Source organism: Anarrhichthys ocellatus, unplaced genomic scaffold (genome assembly GCF_004355925.1).
Source record: "Anarrhichthys ocellatus isolate YVR2014 unplaced genomic scaffold, GSC_Weel_1.0 scaffold92, whole genome shotgun sequence".
NCBI classification, from domain to species: Eukaryota; Metazoa; Chordata; class Actinopteri; order Perciformes; family Anarhichadidae; genus Anarrhichthys; species Anarrhichthys ocellatus.
The window spans coordinates 821,445-843,105 of record NW_022280122.1 but is presented as its reverse complement, the minus strand read 5'-3'; the positions used below and the strand labels follow the sequence as shown (position 1 = coordinate 843,105).

Genomic DNA, 21,661 nt, shown 5'->3' with positions numbered 1-21,661 from the left:
AATATGGAGCGTTTTCTCCGGGTAATCCGGTTTCTCCCACAATAATAATAATAAATAAAAAATAACCAACAGAATTTGAATTTCATGTTAATGTTGTTATAAACTTTATAACTTCATAACTAATATGACCTTGTTGTTTAGTATTCCTGAAATTGGCGTGAACAAAGCTCTTTGGGGCCAGATCACTTCGCCATACTTTAACGTGTAAAATGATTATACACATAAACGGAGTAGACTTGGAACTTTAATGCACTGAATGGGCCTTTTTGACAGCTAGCACAGTTTTCATGAAATTACAGTTTACATTTTATCCTTTTTTAAAGACACTTTCAGATTTTATAATGAGTGTGTATATAGGATGAAATGTTCAGTCAGATTGGCTGAAATCACAGCGAGGAGCCGAGGAGCTGGAAACTCTTCTTAAACTGTTTCTAAGCACCTGTGCCAAAGAAGACACTGACCAATAGTAAAATACCGGTTAAATCGTTAAAACCCAACTCTCATTGCTTTCTGTTTACACAAAATGTAAACTAATACTACAGAAATGAAGGCTCAAAAAAACAACAGAGACTGTTGTATAAAAAGTTGCTTATACAGACACTTCAGATGTATGCTTCTGGTTTTGTGGTCAACACATTGTTAAGATTATACTGACTAGCAACAATTGATTGCAATCTTTAAGTTTAATGTTTCCCCAACGCCGCTGTGGGTCGGGACGTCCTAATCAGCGGGACCTGCCATATTGTACTTGTACTTGGTAAATGGACTGTACTTGTATTTCTCTTTACTAGTTGTCTGACCTCTCAAAGCGCTTTTACACATTTATACACTGATGGCAGGGGGCTACCATGCAAGGTGCCCCCTATCTAACCATTCATACCCATTCACCCATCTATATCATATATAGTCTACTATAATTACTAAGTAATATTACAGTATCTTTTACGATTTTTGAAATTCCTGTTTAAACTTTTGATTTGAAGAATAAATAGACCAAACACAGTGGGCCCATACACATGTCATATAAAGCTTTTATACTTTGCTCCGCGGGAAAGTCAAATGAGAATCGTGTTCTTATTCTGGCTTTTTGGCAGGCTAGGCGCTCCGGTAGAGTCGGGATGTAGAAAGAGAACTGGATACAACATCGAGCCCCCTTCATTAATATGGAAGTTGCTCAGTGGCACAGAAACTCTGGAGAAAGTATCCAGGTTAAAAAGCAGTGTTAAATTGTCTTCATGTCCTTTCCCAGGATCACCTATGTCCACATCTTGAATGCTTCATGGAGGTGTATGATATTATGTTTTTAGCACAAAAATGTGTTGAAACAAAGTGAGGGGTATGAAAGAATGTCTTGTCACAAGTCTGTATGACGAAGAAAAACAAACAGTGAGCTTTAAAATTTGTCAAAATCCATAAAATTAGCATAACAACATTCTGTGGCAATATGGGAGCCTGCCGAGATTTTGCATTTCTGCAGAGTTTCAAATAGTGGCTCAAGCCAGCATAAAAACAATCTGCCTGCAGGTTTGCTGAGTGTGTGATGAACCCAGCATGAGAAATATCTCATCGGTAGTGACCTGTGGTGAGACAGAAGCAGCTCATGGACACCGTCTCGCCCAGTGACCTGTTGTTATTTTACCAGCAGATGCTTTAGTGTATTTTAGGCTGAATAAGTAACTATTTCCAGGTCCAGGTGAAAACACTGGTGGTCTGTCTTTGGTGGACAGATGTGGAGAATCGAGTTAGGTCGACTTTGAGGACAAATGGAAATTCCCTCATGTTGTTAAACTGAAATATGACAGAACAATTTCTCTAGTGGGCGGAGAGTTGTGATGATTTCTCTACGCAGTCAACACACACAGTTAGATGTAACACAGGACCGAAAGCATGAATTGAATAATCTAGTCATGTACAAACCTGTCAGGCTTGATTGGTGCGGTTATGTCATGAACAGTAAGTTGAGTTCCAGACTAAAGGTTTAATCACTTCGTTTAATCAGTACATGTTCAAGCGTTATTTTTTGGATGTTTATACCTGTATCGATGGCATTAGTAGAGCGGTAATAGGAAATGAGGCAAATCATGATTAGAGTTTGCCTTTGTAGCTGTGGTGTGCCGGAAACATTTTTACAGCATCATATGTAATAAATCTAGATTCTGTTGAAAAGCTTGTCCGTTCAGACAATGCATGTTGTAGAAACTTTAAAATGATGGGTTGATGATTGTTTGTTTTGTGTTGTGACATTGATTCATATCAACACTGATCTGTAATAATTCAAGCACTCAAATAGAATTCAGAAGCCAATTGAATGGAGTTACCATCCACACGGCACCATCAAACATTATATAAAGAGACGGGGGATCATAGGTGCATATCACCCAGCAGTGACATTTATTCTTTTATGATTCAATACAATAGCTATAGAGCAGCTGTGGCCTAGACAGCAGTGGACATGGCAACCAGGGAAGGAATGTGTTTCTGTCTGTACAGACTGCTGGTCATTTTTATTCTTCTATCAACCAACTCCCACAGCCTGGTACACTTTACAGCTGGTACAAAACAGAATACACTGCTTGACAACAATCACAAAATACTCCATAGCTGCCGTGTTGCTCAATTTGAAAGCCCAAAACAAGGCCCACAGGTTGAGTCAGCATCCCCTCCAACACTTCCAGGTAAATCACTCATCTATCCATTACAGCTATGAATGTCATTTGAAAAGTGAAACATGTCTTACCAGTCTCCGGAAGTGAGTCAACATCTTCAACGTCAGCCCACACACACACACACACACGTCTCACAATTTCATAGCCTAAACGGTTTAGGGTTTGAAACCCGATCTGAGCTGATGTCCTAGAACCCAAAGACAGATTCAATCCCACTGACCAGAGCCCTGTTGGGCCCCACTGGGCTCAGATCATTTGCAGATCTCTAATTGGACTGATGGAGATGGTCTGATAGGCCTTTCATTTCCTACATCTGTTATAGATGTCAATCAGCAGACATGCTCTGTTTTCTATTGTGGAGAAAAGGTCATACTAATCCTGACTTTTGTGCTGTACGTATTGTTTTGTGATTAGTGGAATTCCCATCAGATTTCCAATAAAAAAGGCTAACAGGCTCAGAGCCAAGGGTAGGAATTATCTATCACTATTTCTATCCAAACTCACCTTTTGGCTGCTGTTGATAGCATTGTTAGCAGATGAATGCTTCTTTTGAGTGACTGTATAAAGACCTTAAGGTGGTGGTTATCTAAAGGTTTTCTTTCGTTCAGAAATATTCACTTGGGTGCTGCTGTGGCACAGGAGGTAGAGCGATGTCCACTAATCAGGAGTCAGAGGGTTGATCCCTGTCATGTTTACATATGGGGAAGTGTTGGTGGTCGAGTCTCTGAACCCAGAATGTTTATCTCTCCTGGTGAGCAGGTGGCACCTTGTATGGTAGCTAGTGTATGAACAACAGGTTTGTTTTACTTGATGCGTATTTAATCTTCCGTGTGTTTCTGTGAATGCTGTCTTGTGCATAAAAAAAGGTAAAAAAAAACATTCAAGCTATGAGGCTTCTGCTAAACCAGCTAGTGAACTGCAGCTCCGACACGTTTCACTTCCAAAATGATGACTTCCAAAATGTGGTCTTAAAGAAATTCCTTTTCTAATATGACTCACAGGTATATTTACAAAAAATGTTTAAAAATGGAAGTCATTCCATAATCTTGCAAGATAAACTGTAACCATGCCGATTAACTATAAACAGGAGTTGCCATTGAACTATATAACATAGCAACAGGAGTCTAAAACAAATGTAAATTGGAAATATGTTAAATAGTCAGTACCCTGCTGAGTATGTTAGGTAGATGATTTTATAGCTATTATCTGGCATTACCTTGTTAGCTGTATCAGGCTAAACCTGTTAACTTAAGGAAATCATGTAGGCATTGGCATTGTGGACTTATAACATAGGTTGATGTGAATAAGGTTTATTCTACTGATGTCATGTGCAGTGCCCTGATGAGTGACTGCCAATTACTAAAACGTTTGTGAGGTCACACTAGCTAGCTTGTTGGTTCAAGTAAGCTAGCATGGTTGAGTTAGCTTGACCGGAGCTTTTCTTTCCAACAGAGTCGTTAAAAATACAAAAATGTACTCACCTTATTTCTATGTTTGTGACATTCTAGCACATTGACATTATAAGGTATTCTAATCTTTAGAGTAAAGGGGGCATATCACGATCATTTTAGGTTCATACTTGTATTGTTTGGAATTTTAATTCCCTTCGCCGGTCAACATTCAAGATATGCAATAAAAGAAGATGAATCATACATTCCTTCATCATTAACGTATGATGTAGAAATATAACAGCGTATTCATTTTTCTCAATTTCAGGTTCACTATGTGAATCGTGATGTATCAAACACGGCCTCAGACACTACTGAGACACTTTGGATGGCTGGGTCTGAAAAAACAACAAATATTTGGATTGATTGTTATTTGGCTCTCATAAACATCCCAGAGCATTTAGTTTTTCAAATTATTTGTAAAGAAGGAACAAATATGAGCAAATAAGGGTCTGTAAACAGCAGTGCCACATTTATATGTTTCCACAGTTCCACACAAGGTACTTCATGATAGCATTGATGTAAATACACAACAACCGACCTTTAGCAGATTTTTTCTGACATGCCTGTGCATTTTTTGGCCAATAAAGTGCACTGCCTGCAGTTGAGTTGCGGTCAACTATTTTGCTGGGGCCCTCAGCATCATCACCGCCCCTGTGTCAATACATAAGAGCTGAGTATTGGCGAGAATCTGATACAGGGTTCAGTATTCAATATATTGGGGTACTGTAAGCAGGGCTATATATTGCGACTTTTTAGAAATCAATTGTACGATAACTGTCATTGCATAGAGAACACAAACAACACAACACAACAAAATAATTAACATTTTTTTATAGTGGGATCTGCAGTTGCATGTATCACAGTCCTCGTAACATCTAACATCATAGTACTTTTTATGCAATCTGAGCCGCCGTCTGCGAAGAATCTTTGCATGTAAACTATCAATTAAAAATCAAGTGTTTTTAAGAATGGATCCAGCATCACAAAACATAATATTGTATATAATATACTGAAGCGTATCAATATTTTTCGCACACCCCTGCCAAGCAGTGTCCTCATTGAATAGATGAGGGGTCTGCATTTTTTCATGCGGTGCTGATGTTGGTCTGAACAGTCTTGAAGCCTCTGCACGAGTTCCTCGAGCTCCACACAAGTTCAAAGACATCCTAGCTCCAGCCGACCTTGAGCTAGCTAGAGGTCTAATCAACCCGAGTTATTGGAAACACCTGTGTCGGTTTGCAGGTTCTTTAAACTTTGAAAAGCCGTTACTGGTATGAATGTGCTGTCCTCGGGATGTGATGTTTAGTGTGAGAGGTTGAGCAGAGCTCCTGTGGATTCACAAGTTCATGTGATGTATTTCCAAGGTGATGCAAGAGGAGCTGCAGCTCATGCAGAGGAGCTCGTACTTCCTTGAAATCCAACGCCACGACACGATTTGCCGCCGACTGCGGATGTGCAGCGGCACACCATGCACGTCTCTGACAGCCTGCTGTGGACTCTCATTGACATGCAGAGGCTGCAGCGGGACCATGGCCCTGGCAAACACCCAGGTGAAGCTCCTCCTCACTCTTTAGGCACTGCTCTACGAGGAGATCATCAGGGGCTGTCGGGAGCTGGAGGCCTTTATCGTCAGGTACGACCAGGGTTTGGCGGACGGTGACGCGGCAGCAGGCGTGCAGCAGAGGCTCCTGCAAACCCACCAGTACTTGAACGACTTTGAGAGCAGATTGACTTGGAATCTGGGCCCGCTGCACCTGCCGAACCCACTCATCCCCAACAACAAGACGGCTCAGGGCATCACTGGACATCAAGTTGCCGGTGATGATCAACAGATTGAAGTCGCGTGTGACATCCAACACCGTGCATCTGCATTGGGAAGTCGCAGGCGAGCAGTCTCAGGACCTGAACCAAGACTTTGAGATCCACGTCAAAAGCCTTCACCCAACCACTGCTGAGTATGGCGTTATTAAATCTACATGCCATTCGTACAACCTACAGGTCAACAACCTGATACCTGACAGGTGCTATGAGTTCTCTGTCAAGAGGGTAGATGGCGAGATGGTGTATGGACTGTGGACCGACACCATCGTCCTGGCGACCTTGGATGTTTCCAAATAAGGGCAAGATGTCCCTGTTTGAACATGAAGAGAATGAAGAGAATTCACAACCTGTATATATTTACTGGCTTTATTGCAAATTAAATAAGTCGTCTTTAGTTAAAAAACTGAGCATTTTAAACTGCTTGGTCCAAATACCTTGAGTCTTGGTGGACAATGAAGTTGAAAAATACACACATATGGCACAGCGGCCCGTTAAACTTCTGACCCACATGTAATAATTAGATGGGGGCTGGTGTGATCAGAACCGTAATCACATGAAAACTGTTATCCACTTTGGGCTTGGATGATTTTGTTCTTCTCCCTCAATTTTTGTGTTTTGTGAGTTGTGAGACGTTTTGCTTCCGTGCTCATATCTTAATGAGTTCAGACAGAGGCCTCTGATGAGAGAAATTGTCTAATTTGTTGTAAATATGTAATTATGATGGATGCATTCAGGCATCTGTTAGTCAAGTTAAACATGGCATACAAAGGCTATCAGCGGACTATGTGTTTATTAACATTGAAAAGGGGAAGTGATCTCAAAAATGTTATATTATTGCTTAGCTCATTACTTGATGTTCACAGTAAAATATCCTGAACCTTCCTCCTACCAACATATTCAACATACAAGGACTACACACTGAGGTCCCCAAGAATAATCCATTGTAAGAAAAAAAGAATCTCAACACATTTTTAGTTATGTAATTTTCAAAGCTTTTAACGAGGACGTTTTTTTTGCTTTTAGCAGTGAGGAGCTTCACTGCTAAAAGCTACTGTTTAAGACATTGACATTAAAACGTCTTTTGTGATCAAAAGCTCCACAAAAGCTAATAAATGGACGTTTAGGTGTTATCGTTTTTTCAGTGTTATTCTAATAATTCATCAGCATTATAAAAAAAGTCTAATATAATGGTGGTTTGACATTTTTCAAATTTCAGATTTCATATCTTTTCTGTGGGTGTAGATGGGAGTTTAACAAGAATCCCAATCTCATGACAGTTGCCGGGTTGTTTGCTTATGTTGCCAGAGAGAAAGCAATCTTAATTCAATTCTGTAACAACCATGCGCCACACAGTCCTGATGGAGCACATTAGTCAGTAAACTATGATTGATCTACAGATGAGGATGGTTTCCTCTCATCATTGATGATTTAGACAGACTAGGTTTTCTGTTATATTTTCTCACCTTTGTCATTGTATGCCAATGAAATTATAATGTATTAGCTCAGTATGTATGCTTCTGTGAGGGCCGACACCTCAACAGACCCTTTACATCTTCACACACCAACACAACAGAATTTCTTTCATCCAGGAACACACACTCTAAATAAATTGTGACATTGAATCAGCAGCAGCTGCAGAATGAAACCTCCACTAAACAGAACATACGGATTGTATGTTTAAGAGAGCCATGCAGATAAATGACTTATGCTTCGTAAGCTCACCTTGAGAATGGTATGTGAGAATCTGGTGGAAAGTATTCTACTTCCTGCCATGGTCATCAGGTGTTCAAAATAAAGAAACGGCTAATACAATATGCAACCAATAGAGAAATATGATTTGAATATCAGCAATAAAGCTTTTAAACATTTTCAGTAGTCCTTCCTCCCCCTTTGTTGACTTTTATCCTCATTAAAGTCATATAAAGCCTTTTTAGCACTGGACAAAAAAACACTTACATCTGTCTTCTGTCTTCAGTGGAAAGGTTACAATCGGCATTCATTACAAATGGGACAAATGGCTCACAGTAGGTATTTATCGGCTCCAGCTCCGACTAGCAGATAGAAACTGGACACCCGAGTGTAAATGCTAATTTTTGCCCCTTTTCCGGCATAATGCCATGTGACGCACGCTGAAGTGAATATATGGTAAATACAATCAACAGGGATCTGGACAAGAATTATATTCAATTAATACATGCAATTAATATGCACTCCTCAAAGACACAAGACTCCATCAACAGAACCAAACATTTTACCTCTGATCGTAATACACACTTTATTCAAACTGGACAGAAACAAAATAAAACCTTTCCACTGTTCCAACAATCTCCAGCTCTGGTGTGAGAGTTTGAAAGAGAGACTGAATAATTAACAGATATAAAGAAGAAGTACCCACTGTAACATTTACACCGTTTACCAACCCTGCTTTCCAGCATGGTTATGTCGAACGTGAAACACCAGAGAAACAATCAGAAAAGAATACTCATCTACTGGCAATGGGGGAGGAGTTTATCGCCTGTAGCAGGTTTCCGTGTGTTTACATTTTGACATAATTTCGGTGGAAAATGGTTTTAAAGTTGCAAGTAGTCAGACCAGTATCCGTGGAATCATGTCCATATTGTAATTCTTAAAAAGTCCTTCAAATTAATTGGAAAAAATATGTTTTTCCATGTTTCATTCTGATTTCAACTATTAACACCTGGTTATGTTTTAGGCACATAAACAACTTGGTTAGGTTTAGAAAACAATGGTGGTTCTGGTTGAAATGACAGTTAGGGGACCTTTGTTGTCATGTTATAATAATTAACATTTAAGGTTCAGAGACACCTGTGTAGAGATAGATGCAGCTGTACAAGTTAATGCAAGTCCACGGACAGAAACAACAACTCGTACACTTCTTTGCTCTACGTGAACAACTTTAACTGTTTCTATCAATCAGTACACCAGCTTACAGTACACTGAAAATGACTTTGAGGGATGGATACTTCACCTGCTATTAGAACTTAATGTCAGGCTCAATGTCAGACAGTGAAACAAAACTGAATTCAGCCTGAAGAGGTGTTGCAACAGTCAGTATGAGGTGCAATGTCTCTGATTTTCCAACCCTGTGTAATACTGCAGGGTCTCTGGGTGTAGCCGGTCCTTGTGTTTCCTCTAAGTGCTCGTGCACATTCATCATGCAGCTCTGTGTTTTTCTTACCCGACTGAGTTTACAGAATCAGAGAATGAGTGGGAGAGAAAATGAGCGAGATGGTAATATTTATCTGTGAAGACAACACAGGTTTGTGTCGGGGATCCTGCCCAGAAAGCACAAAGCACACGGATTGAGCGAGCTCTCATCTGTCAGCCTTTGAGCCCGCTGAACAAGACGGGAATATATTCAGTGGTTCTGGTTCAGAATGTGGACGTTTGGGGTGAACCGTCTCTTTAAATGAATGTCTTACCTCTGCAGTGTGAAACCACAGGAGAAGGAAAAATGACGCTCTATGCTCTGTTGAGATTTTGCAAAAGTTCCTGTATTTCTACCATAATCACACACTGTTTACACAATATTGCTTTGGTGCAGAAGGGCTTGTGCATATCGTATTTGTGTAGAATCGAGAAGTAGAGCTTGAATTATTATCTCTCTGCCTTCGGTCCAACCAGAAACCACTTGTGGCTTTTGTGTACACTTCAATGGGCTAGAAGGAATGTTGGACTGGGAAAGTATAGCCTCATATGTTCTATGTTGTTTATAGCACGAGCCTGGTCTGATTCTTAAGCCAGAGTAATTCATCTCTTCACTAAGCCAGGAACTCGTGTATCGGCTGCGAGGCCAGACCAGGTCAAGGATCTAATGAGTCATTTGGTGAAAGCCTGTTGGCTCCACGCCCTCGCCCTGTACTTCCTGCTCCATTAGAACTGAAGAGGACCGGATGCTCTGCTTCACGAATGATGCAGTTCCAAAGAACCCTCAACAATCGATCCAGTAATGATAAACGGTTCTCAGGCATTCATCTTAACTTTCACTTTGCCGCTGCCTGAATACAGTCACAGAGAAGTGAGGTGGCTGAACCCAGCGGCTACACCCTTTCCCGTAACGTTGCAGATGACAAATAGCTGAACATGTTGCGAAATTTCTCCATATCCTCGGGAGATCTAAAATACTACTTAAAAACTGTACAGTGTCATTTTGCTCTATGAATACGATACCAATACAAATACTTAATGGTTCCTACTGGTATTGTATTACCAGTATTACTGTATTACGGTATTACTGACCATTCTCCACTTTTTATCATTCAATTACACAGTAAGAACAAATGATGCAATACTTAAGAGTGTCATTCTGTTCCTCTGAACTGTTACTCCCTTCTTCTTCATAGTCTTGTTTTCTTCAACTCTACAAGTAGGAACTGGTAACCAGTTATTTTATTGGTGCATGATTCATGAAATGAAATGATTCCTTTAATCACAGGCTGTGTTCACAAGCTGGATTTTTCTTTTGAAATGGCAGAAGATGCTCACACACGCTCACACACACACGACACAATTACATTTTCTTTTCTTTCTTTCTTTTGTTGTTTGTTTTCTTGTAATGTAATGTCTTATGCATGTTATTTTATGTTGTTTGTAATTTTGTAAAATGTTAATATTATATAGGTGAAGGCTTCAAATAAACCCAGTTGGCTTTCTGCCATTCATTTATCTCTGTTATGTTTGTTTATCTTTAATTCTATTGTTTGAATTGTGCAAAATAAAAATAAAATTAAAAAGATCCCAATAAAAAAACTACCAAGAAGAAAGAGTTTCTGAAGGTGGACTCTGTGCCGTATTTGGTGACGAGTTGTAACCGGAGCATTGCAGAGAGCTGCAGAGATTGTTCATGAAGACGGGCGCAGACAGCTTCAGCTTCCTGAGATTTTCTCAGCAGATTGTGAAGTTAGCACAGGGCAGATAAATACCTCCTGCATGGTTGAGCAGGCAGAGAGTTCTCCTCTGCAGACCGGTGTCAGCGGCTGCAGTCAAGATGTACTCATTAAATAACTTTTTGAAAGCACGCCTGTAAAACAATCAGATAAATCATGCCGCCACATTTTTTCGCCTATCACCTAATCTGTTCAAGAGAGAATTTCCCTGATGTTCAGTTGCATCCCGTACGTTTCTAAATTCGTCCTCATATGTATTATTAACATTATTATTATTATCAGCATTCAGAAAGAGCTTTTCTTTTTGCAGTGGATGAGATATTATTAGTCATGTTTAAGATGACAGGGGAAGCATATTAAATCAATACAGAGTTTTGTTGCTATAGTTGACTGATGTGTGTGTCAGCACTGTACTTTTGAGGTACTTGCACCATTTTGTGATAGTCTACTTTATACGCCTACCCCACTACACTCCGGAGGGAATTATTATTACTTTTTTACGCATTTATTTGACACAGTTTAGCACATCAAGACCGTACCTAAAAAAACATCGATCATTTTCTGAACAATTTAACAATGAGCCCCCTTCGTCTCTCTGTCCCTGCACGGATCAACATGTGGTCCCTGAGAGCCGGATGAGCTACCACACTTATGTGTTGAACCGACACCAGCATCACCGTTTGGTGGCGTCTCATTCCCTCTGAAGGGCGAAGAATGACTAAATGCACAGTTTGGTAATAACATTAGTACAGTCATTTGTTTGAAACAGCTGTATTTTGAAACAGTCAAAACAATTCAGTAATTCAGGAAGCTGCCAGTTCCATTACTTTATATTCGTGTAATGTATATATGTCAATTAGATGATGATCTGCAATAGGATTAAAGAAAAAAGTGTTCATAATAACCATCCACTTATAATTATCATTTTCATAATGATCAATATCATTAGGCTATAACCCAGAACAGTATTGTACTGTTTACAAACATATACTGTTGTGTGAAAAAGTGTTTGCCCCCTTCCTGATTTCTTATTTTTTTGCATGTTTGTCACACTTAAATGTTTCAGATCATCAAACAAATTTAAATATTAGACAAAGATAACACAAGTAAACACAAAATGCAGTTTTTAAATGAAGGTTTTTATTATTAAGGGGGGGAAAAAATCCAAACCTACATGGCCCTGTGTGAAAAAGTGATTGCCCCCTAAACCTAATAACTGGTTGGGCCACCCTTAGCAGCAACAACTGCAATCAAGCGATAACTGGCAATGAGTCTTTTACAGCGCTGTAGAGGAATTTTGGCCCACTCATCTTTGCAGAATTGTTGTAATTCAGCCACATTGGAGGGTTTTCGAGCATGAACCGCCTTTTTAAGGTCATGCCACAGCATCTCGATCGGATTCAGGTCGGGACTTTGACTAGGCCACTCCAAAGTCTTCATTTTGTTTTTCTTAAGCCATTCAGAGGTGGACTTGCTGGTGTGTTTTGGATCATTGTCCTGCTGCAGAACCCAAGTGAACTTCAGCTTGAGGTCACGAACAGATGGCCAGACATTCTCCTTCAGGATTTTTTGGTAGACAGCAGAATTCATGGTTCCATTTACCACAGTAAGTCTTCCAGGTCCTGAAGCAGCAAAACAGCCCCAGACCATCACACTACCACCACCATATTTTACTGTTGGTATGATGTTCCTTTTCTGAAATGCCGTGTTACTTTTACGCCAGATGTAATGGGACATACACCTTCCAAAAAGTTCAACTTTTGTCTCGTCAGTCCACAGAGTATTTTCCCAAAAGTCTTGGGGATCATCAAGATGTTTTCTGGCAAAACTGAGACGAGCCTTTATGTTCTTTTTGCTCAGCAGTGGTTTTCGTCTTGGAACTCTGCCATGCAGGCCATTTTTGCCCAGTCTCTTTCTTATGGTGGAGTCATGAACACTGACCTTAATTGAGGCAAGTGAGGCCTGCAGTTCTTTGGATGTTGTTCTGGGGTCTTTTGTGACCTCTTGGATGAGTCGTCGCTGCGCTCTTGGGGTAATTTTGGTCGGCCGGCCACTCCTGGGAAGGTTCACCACTGTTCCATGTTTTCGCCATTTGTGGATAATGGCTCTCACTGTGGTTCGCTGGAGTCCCAAAGCTTTAGAAATGGCTTTGTAACCTTTGCCAGACTGATAGATCTCAATTACTTTGTTTCTCATTTGTTCCTCAATTTCTTTGGATCGCAGCATGATGTCTAGCTTTTGAGGATCTTTTGGTCTACCTCACTTTGTCAGGCAGGTCCTATTTAAGTGATTTTTTGATTGAGAACAGGTGTGGCAGTAATCAGGCCTGGGTGTGGCTAGAGAAATTGAACTCAGCTTTCCAAAGATGTGATAAACCACAGTTAATTTATGTTTTAACAGGGGGGGGGGGCAATCACTTTTTCACACAGGGCCATGTAGGTTTGGATTTTTTTCCCCCTTAATAATAAAAACCTTCATTTAAAAACTGCATTATGTGTTTACTTGTGTTATCTTTGTCTAATATTTAAATTTGTTTGATGATCTGAAACATTTAAGTGTGACAAACATGCAAAAAATAAGAAATCAGGAAGGGGGAAAACACTTTTTCACACAACTGTATATATATATATAGTTTAAGGTAATATATACCACAACCTATATTTATATATGTAATAAAAAATTAAAAAAGCTCTCTGAAACAGTTTCAACTATACCTGAATATATGAACCTGTGTAGCAGGACGACTGCATTAGTTTCAGTTCACATAACAATGACCAGTGACCGTTTAATAAATCATTGCGACAGGTGTCATTCTGCATAATGAGTACTTTAATTTGTGGTGTTTGAGTACATTTTGTTGATAACACTTCATGACTTACATTGAAGTAAACCACTTAATGCAAGACTTTTACTTTTTGTTACAGCGTGGTATTTGTACTTTCACTGTGAATACTTCTTACATCATCGTTGCAGTTCCTTATTAAATCCACGTCTATTGTCTTTTAATAAAAGAGCTGAGGGAACAGTTACATGTGGCTCTTCTCAAAAGTCTCAGTTCCATAAAAAGCTTCACCTGTAACAGTGCAAAGGTAAAGTATAGTGCAATATGTCTGGAGTTACAAACAGGTGCTGAAGCACAGCACGTGACCGGGACTTCCTATGCACAAAGCAATCACAGGATACAGCAACACATAAAAAAAGTGCAAAATATGAACAGCACCTCGGTACAACGGTGACAAGACATGAGATGTAAACATGAGCTCCAGCTGCAAATAACAACATCTGTCTTATATCTGTCTATAACGGGCAGCAGACGCAGAGTGCTGACACCTTGGTGAGCCGATGACTTACGGGAGATAGTCTTTATATCCTGCTAATCATCGGCCATCATTGTACTTTGTTCCCGGCAATGTGGGAGTTCTGGTGGTGCACAATAAGAGTGAACTCGATTGTGCGTCTCATCCTTTCATCAGCTCGGAGTTATTAACGCGAGTCTCCGACGGCGAATCCGGGTCTGCGTCCAGCGGTTTGCGGTAGATGACGGCTCCTGTCAGGCCAGCCAGAGACCGCCGGGCCCGCCCGCTGAGGTGTTGGAGCTTCATGAGGAACTCGTCGTTCCCGACGATGTAAATGAGCGGGTTTAAGGCGCTGTTTAGACACGCCAGGCATCTGCCCACCTGATGCGCGATGTAGATGCCACGGAAGCTCGGGTGGCATTCCCCATCTTCTTTCATAATCCTGGTCATCAGGTTGGCGTTTCGAAACACGTGGTAGGGGATGAAGCAGACGGAGAAGAGTATCACCAGAATCACGACCAGCTTCAAGCACCGCTGCTTCAGCAGCGGGTTGACGTTGGCATTCGTGGCGAGAACCACGACGACGTGCCCGTAACAGACCAGGATGATGAGCAACGGCACGACGAACCCCGTGACGGCCCAGCCGATGCTGTACGGCAGGTAGCCTCGGATCTGCTCTAACGAAGTGGTGTCATAACACGAGTTCGGATTCCCATCGTTCTTGTCGAAGAACATGTCGGGCAGGATCTGAATGATGACGAGCAGCCAGACCAGGGCGCTGACGGCCAGCGAGTGGCGGCTGGTGATTTTCCCCATCACCCACATGGGGTGCACGATGCCCAGGTACCTGTAGACGCTGATGCACGTGAGGAAGCCGATGCTGCCGTACAGGTTGAGGTTGAAGCAGAAGCGCGTCACCTTACAGAAAATATATCCGAACAGCCATTGGCTCTTGCACGCGTAGTAGACCACGAGGAAGGGCAGGGTGGCCAGGTACAGCAGGTCCGCCACCCCCAGGTTCAGCATGAAGACGTTGATGCTCCCGATTTTGCGCCAACTGGCGCACACGCTCCGGAGCCCCCAGATGTTGGACAGCGTCCCGACGACGAACACGGTGACGAAGACGGGCGGCAGTAAGGCGTGCGTTAACTTCTGGTTGATTTTCCCGCAGGCTCCGAGCGTGTCGTTTCCAGCCATGATAGCTGTTTTTAAATATCTCGTTCGTTGAACCTGAACTTATCCACAAACCAGAGCACACATCTCCTCTGGGTACTACGTGTGCGTCGCGCAAAGTTATACTGGAAGGGAATGCGAAAGCAACATACGCCCGCCCACTTCCCAGTCTGCGGAGGCGGCTGTGATACACACGCGGCACGCAATGAAATTGAAAAAAACAAAAACAAATCGCACCTCATCTATTTGCCGAAAACAAACCACACATCCTGTGAAATCATTGCCATCATCTCTGCCTGTCATGACACATCTGTCCACACGCGCAAATAACTGTTGTTTAGTCAAATCACTTTTTTAAAGTTACCAGGGTATTCACATGTCTCATGGACTTAAAGATATCAAAGCTCCTTGAGATGTGGCCCTGCCTGTTGAATCAGTCACACACTCCCTCCCTCTTGTCAAACACGTTTATGTAATAACCTTTCAACAACAAGGTGTATCGTGTGCCAAGGTTCCAATCAAATGTAGATAACCAGATGCCATTGTGCTATTCATACTAGTTAAAAAAAACAAGTCACTTTTATTGAACATTTTTTCAACCGCATTTAGCGATGTGTTCTTGATTAAACAGACAACATTTCTCTTAATGACTGCAGCTTTATTTAGAAGTTAAAACAGATCTTTTAGAAAGAAATGAAGAATCCATCCTCACATTTGCAAACAAACACTGCACAGAGCAAACCCAGGTTTGAGAGAGTGCACTCAGATATGTGAATCTGTATCATTTAAAGTGCCGGTGTAGGATTTAATGGCACCGAGTGGAGAGGTTACAGATTTCAACCCCTCTGGTCACCCCTTCCTTTCCAAGCCTGATGGAGAACTACGGTGGCCTTCAGGTAATGTAAACACACATAAGTCTCTCTCTAGAGCCAGTGTTTGGTTTGTCCGTTCTGGGCTCCTGCAGAAACATGGGGGTGCCACATGGAGGAGTCCGTGAAGAAGACCAGCTCCCTCTGCAGATATGAAGGGCTCATTCTAAGCTAACGAAAACACGATTATTTTTTCAGATGATTATATTGAAAACATAGTTATCATCCCGAAATCCTATAAGGACCCTTTAAAATATGTATGTGTGTAATGGGTCCGGTTTGATATAACTATTATTACCACCCCTCCTCTAAAATCAGTGTGTTATCTACATTTTGTCCAACCGTTGGCTCACTCAAATTTGCAGATGTTGGCTCTGAGACCACCCTGACTGGTGGACGTGTGTTCATGCTTGTAGACGACCAATGAGAACATTTTTATGGTGGCTGCTTTATGCAAATGCAGTGTCAATCTGTCTACGTTCAAAGAAATAACAGCATTTCATGCACAATCTGAAGGATGCCGTCATGACATCCAAACTGACAATCCATACATTTTTTCTGTGTAATTATGAATTATGATTTACGAAGCAAATCTGTGTGCCATTAAATGTGCAATTTAATTACAGCTGAACTTTAAAGGTACACTGTGTAAGATGTAAACACATGTGCCAAACAAACGGGGGAGCAATTCATCTCTATTGGTTCATACAATCTACATTTACAGAAAAAGCCAAATACTAACCAGCAGCAGGGCAAGAACACACAATCGCCGACCAAACTGCTGAAACTCTGAGAGCATATTGGAATAACACTGCTGTCTTATAATCTTCACGTGTGGGGTTGGCCTACAGCTTACATTAGCCATCTGTGTGTTTACTGTGACACTATATACAGTCATTCCATTTTCTTTTCAGAAACAGTTATTAAAAAGAATCAGTGGTTATTTGATTTAGATTTTAAAATACAAAAATAACACACAGTCTTCTTCGACATCAACACTGTAACCTCTTTACACTCCTTTCAGGACACTCTAAACTAAAATTCTGTCTATTTCTTATATATTGCACCTTTAAATCAGTATTATATTTTTACACATCCAGCAGACACGAGCATTCACTTGAAGTCGTATAGAAATGTAACAGAATGGGGCGACCTCTTTCTTGTTTGTAGGTCCAGAGAACTGCATAAATCTCACTTACATACATTACAGTACATGCTCTTAAATTTGAGAGCCCATTTACAAAACTCTGTACTTGCTGGATTTATCCTGATACTCTACTATTACTACAACAGCTATTGTCGATTGCCAAGTTTCCCATCCTGGTTGTAATATTTCCATAAATTTCATCTATCATGTGTGTACATTTGGTCACTTTCCTCACAGACGGGTCCCGCCCGTCTCTCTTGTAGCTGGATGCACATTGCAGCTCACGGCCAGGGCAGGACACTCCGGGCAGCTGTGGACTGGCGGCAGTTGGAGATGCTGCAGGAGCAGGACTCGATCATCATCACCTGCTGCTGGGTGAGCCTGTTTTGAGGGCAACGGAAAACCATCCACATTGTCCTGGTGTGGGAGGGGCTGCAGCAGCGTCCCTCCGGACAGGTCAAGGCGCAGAACCTGGGACGGTAGGCTCTGGTGCTCCAGCAGCCCTGCTGTTCCAGCTGAATGGACAGAGGTGAATTGTAGCTGCTCTCGCACACCCCCGGACCCTGAAATACACAGTGACAGGAAACATTGTAGTAATTATGTGGTTACTCTTGTTACATATTCAGCGATGTGTATAATTCTAGATTTCCAGGTCTTTTTATATCTGACTTGAGACTTTTCTTACCAGCACAATATTTAAGAAAGAAAGAAGAAACCATTTTTATTGTCATATACACGAAATTTGCCTTCTACATTTGACCCATCCCTGTATATAGGGAGCAGTGGGCTGCCAATGACAGGCACCTGGGGAGCCTGGGGTTCAGTGTCTTGCTCAGGGACACTACGACACGTGACACGTCCCAGTCGAGGATTGAACCATTGACCCTGAACTTACCAGACAACCCTCTTAACCCAGTGAGACACGGTCGTACAACATGAAATGTAATGGAAGCGACACAGCAACAGACAGTTGCCACCAGCTTTGGGATATAGTTATAAACCAAACCTCTGGTAAAAATTTTAAAGTTTTAAAGTTTTAACATGGAGTTGTTCTACAGGAAGAAGAGGATACCTGCTAGCTTGTCAGAGAAGATGCCCTTTTGCTTCCTCTGTGTGTTGCTGAGAGGGCGGTACCTGATCAAGAACAGGCTTTCAGGATTTTAAACATATTTCTGAGAGGATTGCCAAACATCAAAACAAGAGGACAAAGCGGTAAATTCAGGCTTGATCTGCAGAGCAAACCTAGCTACCCAAAGATTATCACCTGTGTTCAACAGTGTGGGAAATGTGAGCTAGGACATTATGTGAAAATGTACCTAAAACCGCAGTCAAAATATCCAATGTGGAAAAGATCTACTGAGAACAACTCTGTGTCACTACAAGTGACATTATAAAATGATAGCGTCTCTGGAGGAAATGGTATTAAAATAAATTGGAAAACAACATTTTAAACAGAAAGGACATAAATAAAAAATGAACTCCTAAAACACTGATAAGGAAATAAAGTTTTATAATAGTGACGTAAGTCATTCTAGTAGCCTATATAGTTTTGGATTCTTTTACATACAGTGATTTTACAGTATTTTCAGAGGATTTTGTTTGTAATATTATATTTATATGATATCGAGTGGATGAAAATGGAAAAGCAGAACATCACTCAAAGCATTTGTAAATGGTATACACGTTCTTGTGATTGATCCCTGGACCTGTGACTGTAACTGATTAATGTGTGTCAATTATGCACTGACCGGCTGCAGCGTTCGGATCCCTGGCATCAGAGTCTGGCAGGGCCTGACCTGGCACAGTCTGGTCTCAGTCTGCAGGCGGCAAGCCCAGTTCCTGTTTGTGTTGCGGGTGGATACACCTGGGCCACAGCTGTGGGAGCAGGGGCTCCAGTCTGAGGTCCACTCGATACAGTTGGAGATGGAGCCAAACGACGGGCCAGACAGCCCGCGCCCGTAGTCCTGACGCGTCTGCTCAGCTGGAAAGAAACCCAGAAAAAGAAAATATTCACTCTCTGCACCAAGCTGCAAGTTGTTTAAAGTGAACAGATTTGATGAGAGCTCATAAGCCAGAAAACGCAGCACATATGCAAGTCTGGAATGTTGTAAACTGCTGCAAAGGCGAGGTTGGGTTGCTAAGAATAGCTCTCACAGATGTTTCACACAGATGTTTGATCGTCCTGACACCTCTTTGGTATTAAAATCTGTTTATTTCACCACAACCCAAAAGTGACCTTATACATTCTGGTATTGACTGTGTCAGGAACCAGCTGAAAATCCCCCAATTGACCTAAATGTCAATTGGGTGACCTAAACCCCAGACCTAAACCCCAGAAGTGGTAATGATGTGTTAAGGTAGTTGTCAGACCCTGGTTGGAGCCGGCTGATGCTATGCTATGATTGGCTAGTCTACGCTAGAGGGTCGGGACTTAGCGAGTGGTCGATTCCTTCAGTCTTTTGCTGGCAGGGATGAGATGCAAACGCCTCTGAAGTCTTCAAATAGCTATATTTGAATCATTTTACTCTTTCATATGACTCTTAATAGCCAGACTGTAGAACAGCAATTACAATTCTGATCATCTAACCTCTGTTGATATGTTTCCAGCCATATTTGTTTGGTGTTGTTGATCATCACCCTATTACCTGCTGATGGATTTGAGGAAATGCTGTTGTCCAGGCCCTCACACAACCACTCTTTGCAGCAGCGCCCCGGTAGTCGCACCAGCTGAGGGTTGTGACACGTATCAGCGGGCCTCTGCAGATCATCGCTGCACAGGGGCATGCAGGTCACCCCTCCCCCGAGGCAGTGGCAGAGTTGGGCACAGGTAGGTTGAAATGCCTGTCCCTCCTCCAACCTCCTGCCATTCATCTCACAGCCCAGCTCATTCTGACCTAATCACGGCAAAGGGAGGGGAAAGGGAAGGGAATGTGCCAAGTTTGGAGGTGAGTTATGGGAAACATGTGCAGACAAATAACCAGCAGGAAATGTTTTGCTATCCAGTCATTGCTGTAAGAACATCAGCAGGAAATTCTAGGGAATATGCAGCAGTTTAGTCGGGAATGGAGTCACTGGTCTATTAACTTGAAAGAATGCATGGGAAGCAATTACAAAAAAGACAACATTGAAGTTTATTGACATGATGTTTGAGGCCTTGCAGAGCATAAATACTTCAAAGTGGACTAAAGACAGAAGAGGGAGTCCACAGTGTGAATGACGGTATCAAGATTAGGAAATAGTGATAGGAGTGGTTGTCTAGTAGTTGCTGTAGGCAACATCAGTACTATCAGTAGTAGTTGCAGCAGAAGTAGATGTATAGGTAACATACTAGTGTATGTAAGTATGCTACCAATGCTCAGCCCAGTTGCCAGAATTTTTTTTTTGACATTGTACTTTTTCTGAAAATCACGGATATGTTGAATGTCGACGTGTTAGCATTCGGTCAGAGCAAGTGAGCAAGCACAACGAGCAAGGTGCAGAGAAAGCGACGTTGTATTGCGAGTGACTGTTATTGAAAGTTACGTGTGTAATAACGAGTAGAACAAGCTAAATGTGTTTGGGGAAGTGATAGATGGGTCAACAAACACAGGACTTTCACCCAGGAGATCCCCATTCATGTCCCGTAAGGGTGATTGTTATTTATTCACGGTAGTTACGTTGTTACGTTTGTTACGTTACAATGATATATTATGTTATTAAGATTGTTATGTTATTACTTTATTATTTCAACACAAACCATGGTCTTTATTCCAACCATCATCAAGTAGTCTTATTTCCTAAACCTAACCAATCGTTTCACAACGTTAACCAAGCGGACATGAAACATACTTTTTAACATCAAGAAACGTACAATGCTAACATCTTTTCTGGTGACTGGTTGTTCTTTCATAACAGTAGCGGTATCGTTAACTGCTTGCTCAGGTTGTGCTTCAGAGATTGCTTTCATGTAAGACTTAAAAAAGCAGCAAATTATCGAATGTTTGGAATTTTTACTTGAAAAATTACTTAAAACTAGGGTTGGTAATCTTGAGAAACTAGCAAGAGTACGCTAGAGTTGAAAAATGATCCAACCTAAAGACCCGGCCTAGTGTTGCCAACTGTTTTCCATTGAAAGTAGCTAACAGCACTAGTTCCAAGAGTCGCTAAATCTAGCAAGAAAGTTGGCAAGTCGGCAACACTGCCTGCCTGTTTATTATTATCATAAAGAACGTAAACAACGAACATGGCTGATGTTACTACTCACAGCCGTCAAGCTAGCAGGTTGTGGAAGACTCGTGGTGGCGTGAGAGACAGGCAGGTAGAGAGACAGACAGGTAGAGAGACAGGCAGGT

At 41.5% G+C, this 21,661-nt stretch overlaps 3 protein-coding genes across 3 annotated transcripts; 1 reads left to right on the top strand and 2 right to left on the bottom strand.

Annotated features, from left to right (window-relative positions):
- The first annotated feature begins 5,484 nt into the window (after positions 1-5,484).
- LOC116398861 (fibronectin type III domain-containing protein 11) lies at positions 5,485-6,235 on the top strand. Its single transcript, XM_031875582.1, is given in 4 exon segments — positions 5,485-5,547; positions 5,550-5,642; positions 5,644-5,897; positions 5,899-6,235. Coding segments are annotated over 4 exon segments (747 nt in total).
- Positions 6,236-14,198: 7,963 nt separating this feature from the next.
- Positions 14,199-15,670, bottom strand: LOC116398877 (P2Y purinoceptor 1-like). The gene has a single exon (XM_031875601.1). The coding sequence runs from the start codon at positions 15,336-15,338 to the stop codon at positions 14,304-14,306; it is 1,035 nt and encodes a 344-aa protein (XP_031731461.1). The 5' UTR covers positions 15,339-15,670; the 3' UTR covers positions 14,199-14,303.
- A 1,323-nt stretch (positions 15,671-16,993) lies between these two features.
- Positions 16,994-20,947, bottom strand: LOC116398864 (CCN family member 1-like). Its single transcript, XM_031875584.1, has 4 exons — positions 20,929-20,947; positions 19,976-20,224; positions 19,079-19,311; positions 16,994-17,893 (listed from the first exon to the last, which is right to left on the bottom strand). Exons 1-4 carry the CDS (start codon positions 20,945-20,947, stop codon positions 17,612-17,614), a joined length of 783 nt encoding a protein of 260 aa, XP_031731444.1. The 3' UTR covers positions 16,994-17,611.
- Between the last annotated feature and the right edge of the window lie 714 nt (positions 20,948-21,661).

Excerpts from the sequence above, each read along its gene's own strand:
- LOC116398877 (XM_031875601.1), bottom strand. The coding sequence starts at position 15,338 with ATGGCTGGAAACGACACGCTCGGAGCCTGCGGGAAAATCAACCAGAAG.
- LOC116398864 (XM_031875584.1), bottom strand. Across the intron at positions 19,312-19,975 it reads TTCCTCAAATCCATCAGCAG|CTGAGCAGACGCGTCAGGAC; the intron begins GTAATAGGGTGA and ends GTTTCTTTCCAG. Across the intron at positions 17,894-19,078 it reads GGATCCGAACGCTGCAGCCG|GGTCCGGGGGTGTGCGAGAG; the intron begins GTCAGTGCATAA and ends TGTGTATTTCAG.